This window comes from Equus asinus, chromosome 10, assembly GCF_041296235.1.
Source record: "Equus asinus isolate D_3611 breed Donkey chromosome 10, EquAss-T2T_v2, whole genome shotgun sequence".
Taxonomy (NCBI): domain Eukaryota; kingdom Metazoa; phylum Chordata; class Mammalia; order Perissodactyla; family Equidae; genus Equus; species Equus asinus.
Window position 1 is genome coordinate 20,789,515 of NC_091799.1, and position 14,118 is coordinate 20,803,632.

The 14,118-nt window shown below is 49.6% G+C and overlaps 2 protein-coding genes across 5 annotated transcripts in view; one reads left to right on the top strand and one right to left on the bottom strand.

Moving 5' to 3' along the window:
* The window catches only part of PSMB7 (proteasome 20S subunit beta 7), a 56,355-nt gene extending 45,477 nt beyond the window's left edge, over positions 1-10,878 (top strand). The window contains exons 7-8 of the mRNA XM_014840634.3: positions 7,156-7,307; positions 10,650-10,878. Of these exons, the coding sequence (XP_014696120.1) occupies positions 7,156-7,307; positions 10,650-10,761 (264 nt within the window). The 3' untranslated portion in view covers positions 10,762-10,878. The remainder of the gene's footprint in view (positions 1-7,155; positions 7,308-10,649) is intronic.
* A 1,049-nt stretch (positions 10,879-11,927) lies between these two features.
* Positions 11,928-14,118, bottom strand: part of NEK6 (NIMA related kinase 6) — an 84,934-nt gene continuing 82,743 nt past the window's right edge. For all 4 annotated transcript variants that reach the window (XM_044778810.2, XM_044778808.2, XM_014840633.3 and 1 more), the window contains one exon: positions 11,928-13,498. In XM_044778810.2, coding sequence (XP_044634745.1) covers positions 13,388-13,498 — 111 coding nt within the window. In that variant the 3' untranslated portion in view covers positions 11,928-13,387. The remainder of the gene's footprint in view (positions 13,499-14,118) is intronic.

The following is a 14,118-nucleotide window of genomic DNA, read 5'->3' on the forward strand; positions in this document are numbered from 1 at the left end:
CGACTCCCACTTGCACATGGCCACGTGCCTTTGAGCACATCAGCCAGCCTTTCTAGAGCTTCAGTTTCCTCAGCTGTACGGCAGTGGTTATAAGGATTAAATAAGTAACATAAGTGTTGGCTCAGACGCAGGGATGTGGCGGGTGCCCATGTTACAAGTTCTCTCACACCCTTGCCTCTTTCCTTCTCTCCTAGAACTTGCTAACACTTCTGTTTGTAAAATCTGTGTGTCAAGGACGCTTCCTGTCCCTTTATTCCTCCCATCAGCTCCTGGACAGAGGCATTATTCCGGTCTTCTGACGGGCACGCTGTGGCTCAGCGAGAGTTAAGTACTGCGTTCATGAGTGACCCAGCTCTTGTTCTGCAGTGCTCTGTGGCCGCCTTTTCTGCCTCATTGCGGTTGTGCAGCCTCGGACCTCTCCTCTTCTCAGCCTGAGTTGTGATCAGGCATTTGCGTCCTTCAGTGATCTGGGACAGGCCACGTTGGCAGTGACTTGCTTGGCAGTTCCTTGAACATGAACACTCCTTCCCATCCCTGCTGAAAACCCCTTTAGTCACTCCTGCACTCACAGCATGTTTGCCCTTCACTATTCGCATCACCCAGATGCTGGGCGCCAGAAAAGGCTATCGAGGGAAGAATTGGCAGCGCCATCTTGGTAGAGATGGTAGAGACACCGTCACTCACCTCACTCCCTGCTCTGGGCACTCAGCACCAGCTGCATGTCAGTTGCACCCAACAATTCCCAGGTGTTCACACAGGCAGACTGTGTTTACCCGAACAGCTCAAGCCAAAAACTCAGACAACTTTGCATTTGTCACACAGCCCAGTCTGAAAAAAAATTAACCTTTTCCTCTATAAAATATGTGGCTACACATGGGATGCATCCGGTCTCTTACAAAGTGCAGGAAGCATACTGCTTTTGGGGGGACTGTTTTAAACACATTTTTGAGCTCTTTAAATTTTATTCAACCATCGGCTGTGAATGACTCCTTCAGGCCGCATCGGTGGCATAGTCAGAACCTCAGCATGTCGACAGGCCGCCCCAGAACATTGTGCTTAAACCTCTTCCTTGCGAGTGTTGAACTGGCTTTGAGTGCTTTTGTTTCCTGGTCCCCACTTGTGACTGGTGCAGTTTTGGAATTATCCCATTTTGGTATCTATGTGTCTCATAATTAATTTCGTCTCTTAGTTTGGCAAAGCCATGAGTGCATTTGACGTTGATTCAGTTTTTCATTTTTCATTTGTTGATGTCCGTGCTAAGCACTTGCTAGCGCCTGGGATACAGAGATGGAGACATGGTTTTGGTCCTCTTCTTGGAGTCCAAACTCTTGTCACACCCAGACTTTGATCTGCTCTGCTGAGATCATCAGAGCAATGGCATTTTTTGCTGTTTCAGATCCTACTGACAAAAGATATGTGGATTTTCCAAGATCAATTTGGACTACTTCATTCTTCTTGAGTAAAATCCTTAGTTGTTGAGTAAAGGTGCAAACTGTCACGAACTAAATGGTCCTTGTAGATTTGGTAGTAAATAGGAAAATTGATGAAAGTTGTGTGCGAGTTCAGCTGTGCTGCCACCCACATCCTTATTACCCTTGAGCAAAGGTAGGAGAGCCACTGTCCCTTGACTCCTGACGTGACCATGGGACAGAAGGCAAAGGGACACCTCTTCAATGCCCAGGAAAACGAGAGCCAGGAAAGCTCTATTCTTCACAGAAAAGGCTGAAGATTTCTTCCTTTTTCAACTCCTTAATGTCAGTGATTCTGCTACATAAATGGAATATATTTTCCAGCAAATAATGAATTTAATTTCTTTTTAAAGAATTAAAAAAACAAGTTACAAATTGATTTTTTTCAAATGACTTGCCAGATACACATATTTTCATGTTCCACAGTTGTATTTAAAATAGTGTTAGGTTTTCAGTCAAATGCATATTTAATATTCTGCCTGCCTCCAGCATGAGCAAAGCACTGCTGAGAATGCGGAACTGAGCAGTTGAACGGAGAGGGTTTATTTAAAGACTATTAATTTGATGCTGAACTGTCCAGGGCGCCCATTGGCTGGGCACCCATATTTTACTCTGGTGACATTCCCAATCTAGAAACCGCTTAAGTGAGAAGAGAAATTCGATTGTAGCTGTGGACGAGAATAATGTGGAGAAGTTTCTTTGCAGTACTATTTTGGGCCTGCACCATAGCGCATGCCGAGGTAATCTATCAGTTTGTGAGTGTCTACAAAATGCAACTCTCTAGATAACAGGTTTAAAGTAAAGATTTAATACGGCCTCCATCTCCTGTGATGCTGCAGTGACAGTTTAAAACTCATTCTCTAAATCTCAGCAGACTTTATAGCCAGCAGTGGGCCAATATAAAGTTTAATAGCATTACAACACATAAATCATCTTTTAAAGATGCTACTAGTAGCTCCAATATTAAATGCAGACAATCGCCTGTGTTATAAATAATTTATCAAACACCATTTCAGATTAGCCTTCCATGCTGAGTTATTTATTTTAGCCTTTTCTGTACGATTCCTAAGGCACTTTTTGAAAGATCCATTACTGGTCAGTTTAATGAACTTGGGGGTCTGTTTTGTCCCCTCAAGCACTCGGGTACAGCTGTGGTGACCATTACATGGCCGACGTGGACCTCTTTGTGCCTTTTACAAGTGCTGCCCATTTGTCATGTAGCGGTAAATGGAGCTGCACATTGGAGTCCAGGGACACATTGTGCGATGCGGTGATGGAGACAAACAGATAGCTCTATAAAGTGCTGCTTGTCACAGCTGACTTGTGGTACAGTACATCACTCTTATTGTAATCTCATTTAAGAAGCAGGGGTGGCCCGGGGGACTGATATTCCCAGTTAGTTTGGTCTTTGTAGCCATAAAGCAGGAAGTGCTCCTTTTATATTCTCCAAACTTTTAGGGAGTGTGCTTTTTGCTTGGATTAATTATTATAGGAGCTTCTCCATGGCACTGTGTGAGGATTTGTCAGCAGGTTTGTTTGGACCTCCTCCTCCTGGCCTGGGGTTTGGTACAGGCAGGCACTGCTTAGAGCTAAACTGTGTCTCAAGGAGCCCTCTGGCTTGCTTTATTAAATAAGTTACCATTTATTAAGCAGCATCTACATGCCAGACACTATAGTAGGTGCTTTCTATACTTTATTTTTAATTCTTGCAGCAATTTTGTGATAAATCCTAATTTATCATCACTCTATTACAGAGGACAGTGAACTCAGAGAGGTAAAGTGACTTGCCCAAGGTTGCACAGCAATAAGTGGGAAACTGGGGATTCAAACCCAGTCTGTCTGCCTCCACATCTGCCAGATGACCTTGAACCTAGGTTCCCCAACTACCTTTTGATCACCGGGGTCATGGTGGTCTTTTGGCTGAGCATCTCAAAGTAAAAGGAAGCTGCCATTGGCCTGGAGGACCATTTTTCTGGTAGCCAGGATGAGTTCTGCTAATCCATCAACACACTGATTCCAAGTTCCCTTGTGACTAGCAATGGAAATCCATGAGCAGCTGGCTAGGGGAGGACATCACACCTGGGCCTGACCAGCTGGGTTCAGGGCTCTGCAGGGCCCTCGTCAGAGCCCCTCTGGAGTAGCTGTCCCCAGGCAGATGCTGCTCAGAGCTCGGGTCACTCCACATCTTCCAGAAGAGGGAGGTGTGGTTTCCCTGTGAAAGGAAGGAACGGTGCTTCCTGCGTTTATCGTGGGCCAGACACAGATGAAAATGTGGTGTTTCCTCGCCTCTTGCTTTTAGTTTGTGGTTTTTCTTGATAGTTTTCCTAAATATTTGGTAGCACGTGTTAAAGACAAGAGTTGTTTAATTGTGAAATTCTACTATAAAGAAAACACAGTATGAATATGCCCAGTAGCATATTTGCATATGTGACTAGAATTCTGGATATGGAAATACTATGGTAAAAGACAGTATTCGACATAAGCAGTTCCTGGAACGTAGTAGGTGCCTGTAAATATTTGTTGAAGACGTTAACTCTGTAAGTAATGGGTAGACAATAGAGTCTTGGTGATTTTTACCCTACTTGCATTTTGAGGGTTTTGGTGGGGGTGAGAGATAGGTGAAATAAGACCTTGGATCTTTTTATATTGATCTCTGCCATGTTACAGGGTAGAAACATTTAGGTGGCCATCTGTGGGCAGTCTTGGAAACACAGGGCCTCCTGCCCCCACCATGGAAATGACTGTCAGAGGAGCTGCTAGGTGACCCAAAGAGAAATTGGCAACCATCCTCCTTCTCTTAAACTTGCCCAGGTTCTGGAGATCCTTGGTGATGGGGGAGTGACATAGCCTGAATGAATCAGGGAGCTGCTGTCCTCTGTCCTGTACTTGCCAAGGAGCCCCCAGCCCACAGCTGAGATAGTTCCCTGTGAGCTGGTGTGGCGCTGTGGCATTCCGGCTCTGGAGCCTGAAGGAGACGTCTTCCTGTTTACTAGCTGTGTGACTTTGGGCGAGGCATTGACTCTGAGCCATAGTTTCTGACGATAGCAACCCCAAAAGACGGTTGTGGGCGGGGGCAAGAATGATGGCCACCAGAGTGCTGGACTTGGTCCTTGGCTCATCACAGCAGGCGCCCAGTAGAACGTACAGCTCATTCCATTTCACAGCATCTTCGGTCCTGGTGTCGGAGGGGTGGGACGGGGAAGACCTGGGATGTGAGATTTTCTTCCTTAACGAATGACCTTCCCTAGAATTGGTGGGGAGGAAAGGAATTTAAAGGGCAAATTCCCAGTTTTTAAAGGCAGTCACACTTAAATAACAGCATATACCATAATTTTATGAGGAGATCAAGCTCTACATAGTCCATTTCAAAGTTTGCACATTTGTTTTCCCTTCTTCTCCCCAAAGCTCCCCCAGTACATAGTTGTATATTTTAGTTGTAGGTCCTTCTGGTTGTCAAAGTTTGCACATTTTTGAGTTTGTAAGTTTACTCACGTTGTAGAATGTTTGCAAAATAGAGGAAGATTCAGCTATAATCTTAGCACTGTCAGCATCCTGGTATCTATGTGCCAGTTCTAATTGATTGACATTAGCTCTGCACGCCTCATATCATGTGCATATTTCAGATGCCTCTAAGTCTCCCCCATCCCCACCCCCAAATATAAAATAACTTGGGGAATTTAGCTCTGCAGGCCCAAGTGTTGCCCACAGGATTTGTGACGCTCCCTGGGTACTGTTGGCTGGCTCAAAGTGGTGGTGATGAGAAAAGCAGCGATGGCAAAGCGAAGGAGATGGAAAACAGCAGAGAAGAGAAGGGGAAAAGAGATGGTGGGTCAGGAGCAGGGGAATAAGCAGGTGCCCCCTGCACTCACACACAACACGCGCGTGTCTAGGGTCGTTTAACAAGATCAAGTCGGAATGAGGTTGCATTTGTTAAGTTAGTGGCTGCTGTTTCTCTCTGTGTGGCAGCAGCCGCAGCAGCCATCTCCTTCTCTAGGGTGCTTTCTTTGCTTCCACTTTCACTGGTTTCTGGTAAGGCTTTTGGCCTCGGGGACTGCGGTGAGTCCAGGAGAGAATTCCCAAGTAGAGGATCCTGTTTGAATGAATTCTTACGAGGCTGTATATGCGCAAGAGAATAACTGGCTTCGTCGGCCCCACATAGGTGCCACTGAGGAAGTGAGAAAACCCGGTGGGATAAAGTTCCGAATGACTCCTAGCCTTGCTGCTGGGTTGCAGAGGATCCCACATCCAGCAGAGCCTTCTCTATCCTTCTCTCAGGCTGTAGAGGGTGCTCATGTCACTGGAATCCCACTTCCTGGCTTATGGCAGGCAGAGGAGCAGGAGCCCTGAGTGGTCCCTCACATCTTCCCACAGCTGGAAGTCAGTGAATTGGCCGGTTGATGCTCTCAGGCTGCAGCTTGGGGTGGGGAGTCAGGTTTCTCAAAGGGTGTTACTTGGAGGAGCTCTTTAGTTCAGCTTGCAGGCTTGTGGATTCTCATGTCGCAGTGGAGTGGGAAGGGACTGCAGCACAAGTTAGAGGACCCTCCTTGGGAGATTGGTTCATTTTTGCCCTTGTTGCATAAAGAGTTTGAACTTGGTGTTCCCCAGGTCCCACCTTGCTGCCTCTGCTGCCTGCCTTCTGTTTTACTGCCGTTTTCTGAGTTTCTGGTGTGTGACCTTTCAGCCCTTCCAGCTGGTGTGCCCAGAGCTTTTTCTGTTAGCTCTTATCACACTGTATTGTAGTTACTTGGGTTTTATGCCCCCAGTGGACTCCAAGTACCTGCAGGGCGGGAACCGTGGGGCCTCATCCATTTCTTTGGCCCTATCTCCTGGCATTGGACCTGGCGTGTGATAGGCCTTTTGGATAAGAAATGAATTAATCCACTTTTTCACCAGTAACTCTTGGGGACTTAGACTTGCTTCTTAAAGGAGAAATAGAAGGGAGAGTGATTTAAAGAAAGGAATCACTTCAGCAAACATGGAGGCTCGTCAGTGGGAGGTGATAAATTGTCTTGAGCAAGAAGTGTCCTCATTGGTTCTGCCACCATTTTCCCAGAACTATTGTCGTGTTTTGGTGTTAGTTTTTTCCCCCATAATATTGACTTTCTTCATTATGTTTCCAGAAAGCAGGTTCCAACCATTGTTAGACATTTTTATCAGGAGTTAGCAAACTACAGCCCATGGGCCAGATTTGGCTCACCACCTGTTTTTGTTAATAAAGTTTTATTGGCACACAGCCACACACGTTTGTTTGCGTATTGTCTGTGGCTGTCTTGTGCTACCATGACTGAGTTGAGTAGTTACGACAGAGACTGTATATCCACAAAGCCCAGAATATTTACTACCTGGCCCTTGACAAGAAAAGTTTACTGACCTCTGTTTTAGAGGCTGAATTGCTCTGTTAGCCCCCAGTCCTCAGTTACGTGGCAGTTGTCTGATGTGAAGCAGCGTGTTGGAGAGGGGATGCAAGCATAAGGGTTTGAGAGGCCTGAGTCCTGCTCTACGGGCTGAGGAAGCTTCTGCAAATCACTGAGGTCCTTTGAGGCCTTTTCTTCGTCCATCCAACGGGCACTGAACAGCATGCCTCCCTCGCAGGTGATTTTGTGCATGCTGCCGAAAGTGCTCTGTGGACGTGAGAGCAGGCCCTCAGTTCCGCTGTGGACATGATTGTCACCATTCTCTTTTTCAGGAGGAGGAAGCCAAGAAGCTGGTGAGTGAAGCCATTGCAGCTGGCATCTTCAATGACCTGGGGTCTGGAAGTAACATTGATCTCTGTGTCATCAGCAAGAGCAAGCTGGATTTTCTCCGCCCATACTCAGTGCCCAACAAGAAGGGGACGAGGTCAGTGGAGGAGGTGGGATTCTTCCTGTGGCCCCTGGCTTCCGTGCCAGCCGTGATCTCTCTCTGGGATCTGGACAGGGTTCTCCTGACTCTTAGCCATGTTAAGGTAATCCAGTGTCCCCAGGCCAGCCTTACACAACAGACCTTTGAGCCATTGTTTGCTTTATGACTGTGGGCTGCTGTCAGATGTAGAAAAGTAACTTGTAAAATGTTTATGGGAGAGGTGGAGTGGGGCCCAGAAAAGAGCCCTAGGCTGGGTTTTTTTTTTTTTTTTTTTTACGAAGATTAGCCCTGAGCTAATTACTGCCAATCCTCCTCTTTTTGCTGAGGGAGACTGGCCCTGAGCTAATATCCGTGCCCATCTTCCTCTACTTTATACGTGGGACACCTACCACAGCATGGCTTTTGCCAAGTGGTGCCATGTCTGCACCCAGGATCCGAACCAGTGAACCCCGGGCCGCTGAGAAGCGGAACGTGTGAACTTAACCGCTGCACTACCGGGCCGGCCCCTAGGCTGGGGGCTTTTGGGGGAGAGGTTTGACTCACCTGCTGTCCTTTCTCTAGCTCTTAAAGAATCCCCTGAATTCTGTGAGAAGGTGCAGTTTTCAGGGCAGCCAGCCCCTAGCGTTTCTCACAGTGGTCCCAGAGCCCTAGGCAACCATAAACCGTTGGTTAAGTCTCTGAAAGTTAGCCTTGGGAGCTGACTGGTGCTTCCTGCTCTCCAGGGAGCGATGGCCTCTGTTGATAGGCGGCCTGTCTCAGGGGTGCGGCGCTGGCTCAGGCGGGGGACAAGGTTCTAGTTGATCTGTTCAGCAGAACTGGAAGGTTCCAACCCTTGGTGGCTGGTGTGTGTGCAGGTGAGCTGCTCATTTGCAGTCCCACATGGTTGTCTGGCTGCTTGACCATTCTGTGGCTCCTGACCTCTTCCTGGAGCCTGAGCAGCTCAAGAGGGGGCTCCTGGAGCTCCGCTTCCAGCTGCGTTCATCTGAATGCAGCACAGCAGTATTTATAAACTCCGCCACCTCCCATTCAGCCCCACAGCTAGGCCAGAGGATAGCAAGCACCTCACCTTCTGGAATGCTTGCTTCACCCCACTACATGTGCTCATTTCCAAATGGGGAGTAATTCACAAGGAAAGGATAGAACATTGAGAACCAGCAGGTAATCGTTGCAGTGTGTGCTCAGCATGGTGGAGACTCACTGTTCTCTCCACAGGGTGGGGCAGCACAGCAGCAAAGAGCTCTGGCTCAGGGGTTGGGGAAATGCCATTGCCTGGTGTGGTGACCTTGGGCAAGTCAGTCTCCCTGTCTGTGAAATGATGGAGCTAGACTAGGTGATCTCTAATGGCCCCACGGAATTTATGTGGCCTTTAGCAGGAAGGGATACCACCTTTCGGGCCGAGAGCCGTGTTGGGGAGCAGGCTTAGCTCTTTGCTGAGCTCCCTGATGGTGGGAGCCGAGGACCACTGCATGGCCCATGTCGCCCGGTACTTGCAAGATGCTGCAGGACCTGAGCAAGTCCATGGTGAAAGAGTTTGGGGGGAGGTGTTTACACTCTGTCCAGACTAACCCATGTCCTGGGTGAGGATTCTGGAAGCCACGTTTGAGTCACTGACAAGTAGTATTTATGGTTGAACAAGGGACCTGTGCTCAGCCCAGGAGTCCTTGTCCAAACAGGCGTGCACCAGCGGCACATCTTACTTCCCTGGGCCATAGGTCACTCACCTGTAGAGGAGGCCGTGTGTGCACGAGGACAGAAACAAAACGGCCCCGTTGGTTACCTGTGAAGATGCAGTGAGGTGGCCTGCAGGGGCTGGGCGCAGGGCAGGTGTCAGTTCCCCGCCTCCGTGCGGAGCTGCTCCCCCGCAGTGCCTGGGCTCTGCAGCAGGTGCCAGGTGGCAGCACTGCAGCAATAGTGCACACTCAGGAATCTCACTATCTTTTTGCCAGTGGGTGCTGATGGGGGCACTGCCTGGGTTAGGAGAGCCTTCCCAGAGTGGACAGTCAGGGTGGGGGCAGAGCCTTAGGCCTAGGCAGGCATGCTGTGCCCAGTCCTGGTGTGGACCTGACCTTCCACGTGCACACAGTCTCCTCTGCTCTCGGCCATCCCCACCCTGTTTGCAGTCCACCGTGGGTTAAGGCAGAAGCCCGCCCTGCGTGCTGCTGAAACCCAGCGCTGCGATCCAGGATGATGAGGCAGCTCCTGGGTGTCCAGGCCTCCCGTGGACATTGCCGCTGAGAGGGGTCAGGCACACAGGAGCCACGTGGGGCTCTGGCTCCAGGACAACAAGCTGCCAGGGCTCCCTTCTGGGGGAAGGAGCCACATCTCCACACCAGCAGGGGAGGGGCAGGGCACATCTTAAAATGTGCTCCTGCTCAGATCCTGGAAGAGAGTGTGAGGGGACGGGCAGGGTGAGCGGAAGTGAAGCCCAGCTGTCCTTCCTTGGCCGCGCTGGCCCGAGTTTACACTGAGCTCTCTTACGTCACCCTCTTTTCTGCCTCCTGCTCCCTCTGAGCGTGAGTGCCCATTTGAGAGGACGGGTTTTCCAGGAGCACGTGGTCATGGCAGAGCCAGCAGCCTTCTGTTAGTCCATGCCAGGTTGACAGAACGTCCCAGCTGGGGACAGAGCAGAGGAACAGCTGGATCTGTGCTGCTGTTGGACAGTATCGCAATTCCTGGCCCCACTGCGAGAATTCGCAGTTCAAATCTGTGTCTTACAGACTGCCTTGTGCTCAGGGAGGCCTCCGTCAGATTCACGCCAAGACGGAAAGTGTCGGGTGTGTCCTAGTGGCGGTCCCGTGTCCCTGCAGGGGACAGGTAACTCTCCCTTCTGGAGTCTCCAGAGTATGGTCTAAAGTGACGAGCCCAGAGTCTGGCCGTGCGCCATTTTTATACTGTTTATGCTTCCAAGTATTTTTAAAGCGTTTAAGGTAACAGGTCATCCTTGTTGCTGCACAAGAGAAGGGTGACGACAGCACCGTAATGAAAGGATTCGCTTCCTGCTGGTTCCTGAAAGGCGCTGTCGCGATGCTGAAGCTTGAAGGCAAATGACCAAATGGTTCCAGCGCCTTCTGGGGGTGGTGAGGTGGGGAAGGAAATTGAGGGCCCCCTGGGTGCCAGGCGCCCTCTGTGATCTTTGCTAACGTGCAGCATGTCTACCAGGGGCCCGTTCGTAGCATGAGAGTGGACGAAGAGAGCCTTGGGGGTGCAGAGCTGGGGCTCAGGAGAGGCAGGAGGGGTTCAGGCCTGCTCACTGCCTTGCCTGGTGCTTATCCTTCTCTCCAGCCCTCCGGCGGGCCCCTCAAGGGGATCCTAACTCTGCTTTTGTTGTTCTCTCAATAGGTTTGGCCGATACAGGTGTGAGAAAGGGACCACAGCCGTCCTCACTGAGAAAGTCACTGCCCTCGACATTGAGGTGCTGGAAGAAACAGTCCAGACGATGGACACTTCCTGAATGGAGTCAGTGGATGGTGCTTACGGCTCTGGAAGACTGGGGGCAGTGGAGGCTCCCCTGTAAGACATTCATTCGGCCAGTGTTTGCTGAATGAAACCCAATAAAAAATGAAAACCAGTCGAGTGGCTGAGGTCTGGAGGCCGTGTGGTTTTTATTTTTGGCCACTAAGGCGCATCGCCCTGGCCTCCCCTTCAAGATGTTAATCCCTCCCCGAGTGCCAGTCTGCCTTCAGGTGGGAGTACGAGCAAGGTCACCCTCCAGGAGACAGACGAAGCCTCATCTGCTGCTGGAGGTCAGGTGGGCTTCTCTGATTCTTGAGAGGAACTTTGCTGCCCACCCCTTGTGCTGACTGACTTTTCTCTTTGTTCCGGGTGGTCCCAGGTTCTTTGTTTTTTATCAGGATGAGTACAGCCCAGCCTTTTGCCCCAGCAGCCACGTAGGAAAGAAATAGATATGATCAGTTCTAAGTACCAAGAAAAAGCAGGAAGGTGGATAGTTTGCTTGGCCATAGCTGCATGAAACTGGGTGAACTCCACTCTGGCCAGTTTCATGGACGTCAAAGGAATGCTTTGGGGCTTACTGTTTGTAATAATTAGGATATGATCATTTCACAACATTCAGGCCTGGTGCATGGTTGACACTGTATGTCTCCAGAGAGTCCTGGTAGGCAGAATTATTCCCATGCAGTTGAAAGTGGCTAGCACGCAGAAAGCAAGTTCGTCTGTGTCCGAGGCTGATTCTACCAAGGGAGACAGAGTAGGGGCTCTGAGAGTTGTAAGCAGAATGTTTGCAAAAAACCTGTCTGGGATCAGGAAAACTTTCAGTGGTAAGTGCTAGGCAGGAGACAGGGCCTTGACTCCCTCCCAGAGAAAGCGTGGCTGGGGGACTTGAGAAAGAGGCCCAGCACCACGGTCTCCAGAGAGAACCCACTCTTGGGCCCGCTTCCCTTGTTAAAACTGCCAGGAGTCGGGTAGGGAGAACAATGGAATTATTTAGGGCAGCGACTTGGCTGACAATTATCAAAATTATCTGGGGAGCTTAAAAAATTCCGGGATTACTCAGAATGTCTGGGGCCTGAGAAATTGTTTTTAAAGGCATCTGAAGAAATTGTGCTGCAGTGTGAAGCTGTTTTAAAACTATCCATGAATCATACTCATTCACAGAAGTAACCCCTCTTACCCCATTTTATTTCAAACACGGAGAACAAGTACAAAGCAAAGGTTGCATCTGAAGAAAATCTCTCAAACCCGACAGTGTTACAGTAGAACAGAGTTCACACATGGAAATGGGGCAGTGGCCCAGCCCCAGGCCTTTATCCCCAGGGAGGCCTGGTCAGCGAGGTGGCCGCACTCAGAGCACCTGACCAGGACACCAGCAGAGCGGGCGGGCGTGTGCTCTGTCTGGAGGGCTGAACTGTCACCAAGTCAGTGGATGACAACTTAGACCATTTGAGGATTAACTTGAGTATAAAAACAAAAATTCAAACTATTTCCTTCAGAGCTTGAGTTTTCCTTAAGTTCACATTTATAAATTAGTCTTCACAGTTAATCCTATTTGGGAACAAGAAATAAATGAGCACACTTCTGGCTTCCTACACATAGTACAGTCGTACATTAATTCTTGACTTGCGCGGTCCGTGGACCTCAGTTTTGGGAAGGGCTGAGTGGCAGCCTTTGCGGATCGTCTGCAATGTGCTAGATAACGTGCATGTTTTATTTCAAAATCTGTCAGCGACCCTGAAGGCAGATATTATGAATCCCACTTTATAGATGAGGAAACTAAGGCTCAGAGAGGCTAAGAAACTTGCCCAAGGTCATGCTAGGAAGTTGCAGAACCAGAACTTGAACAGAGAACAGCCTGAGAGCATACTGTACATTTATATTTTCCATATCCCATGCCTCCTTCCCACAGAGGAAAACGCTTAACACTGGGTGTTAGGTGAACTGCCAGCATTCAGGCAGGTGAGGGAAGGCCTGGTCCGTAGCAGGGGTTCAGAGAAGACGGCTGAGCTTTCAAATACTGTTTGCCTTCTGAAGCTCCATGCCAGACGCTGGGCTCTCCTCCTCGTCATTCATCAAGTTATAAACGTAGATAAAAATATTAGGAAAATCTGCGCTCTACTTAAAAAAATTATTTCCACTTTTCCCTTTACAACAGAGTAAATTAAGCACACGGCTTGATTGTTTGAACAGAGTCTAAGAGCTAAACTGAACTTGTTCCTAACCGTTTTCAAAGGCTCTCTACGCATCACACAGCCGCCTGCAGTTCTGGTGGTATAGACTCGACAGGTCACTGAAGGAATTACCCTAAAGATTCACATTACAATCCAGATACAAGGGGTGCACCCGTGGCTCGCTGAGCCACCCACCTTGTTAACAACCCAGCTGAGACTGTCCACAACCGTTAAAGAAAGGACTTTGCAATTTGCCCACTGGTCGCAGGTGACCAGTGCCCCTCCCCCCAGCTGCTCTGCATTCAGCGTCTGCTGCAAAGCCCGGCCCCCTTTGGGGCACCTGCTGAACCCTCGTGTCTTAGTTGATCTAGGCGACCAGGTGGCCACTTTGGAGAGAAGACTCAGGTAAGGCAAAGTGGTTGCTGGCTCTGGGAAGGCACGCTGTGTCCGCCTTCAGGTGCTTGAAGTCCACCCGTGCATCTGTTTGGCCACCTGGTGCACGTAGCCGATGTCGGGTCTCTGGTTGGGGTCGGGGTGGATGCACATACTGACCAGTTCTCGTAACTGCGGGGAGAGAACGGTGGTGTTACTCCCAAGAAAGCGGCCTTGCGGAGGCTCGTCCCCAGCCCTTCTGCACTGACTCATTTAGCCCACACAGCGAGCAGGTGAGGAAGGACGCTCAGAGGGGTGAGTCTCGGGGCCTGCTCACACGGCCACCAGGGAGAGCCAGTGTCAATCCTAGGTCTGTCTGGCCCCAACGGCCGTGCTTTGAGACCCTGAGAGTGGTTGACTCCAAATAATTTTGAACTGTCCACACTACTGGGCAAGTGTGTGTGTCTGTGTGTGTGTGTGTCTGCTGTCAGTCATGCAGATACCCAAACCAGAGGACAAAACTCAAGGCAAGGGCTTATTGATCATAATAAATGCATTAACATGCAGCAGGGCTGCAGCCTGCCCACCCCCTGGCCTCTTGATTGTGCTCACGAAAGACGGAGCTTTTAATTACACAGACACCGAAGGCTGCGCCCGCCTCAGGGTGGGGGAGGGGCACCTTGAGCCTCTGATCGCCTCCCTTCTGATAGCCAGAGTGCCAATTATTTTAATGGTAATTAAAATAATGACCTTAAAAAGCCTACATCTTAACTTGCATCACTGGGCTCGCTGCTGTGTTTTCATTTAAATAC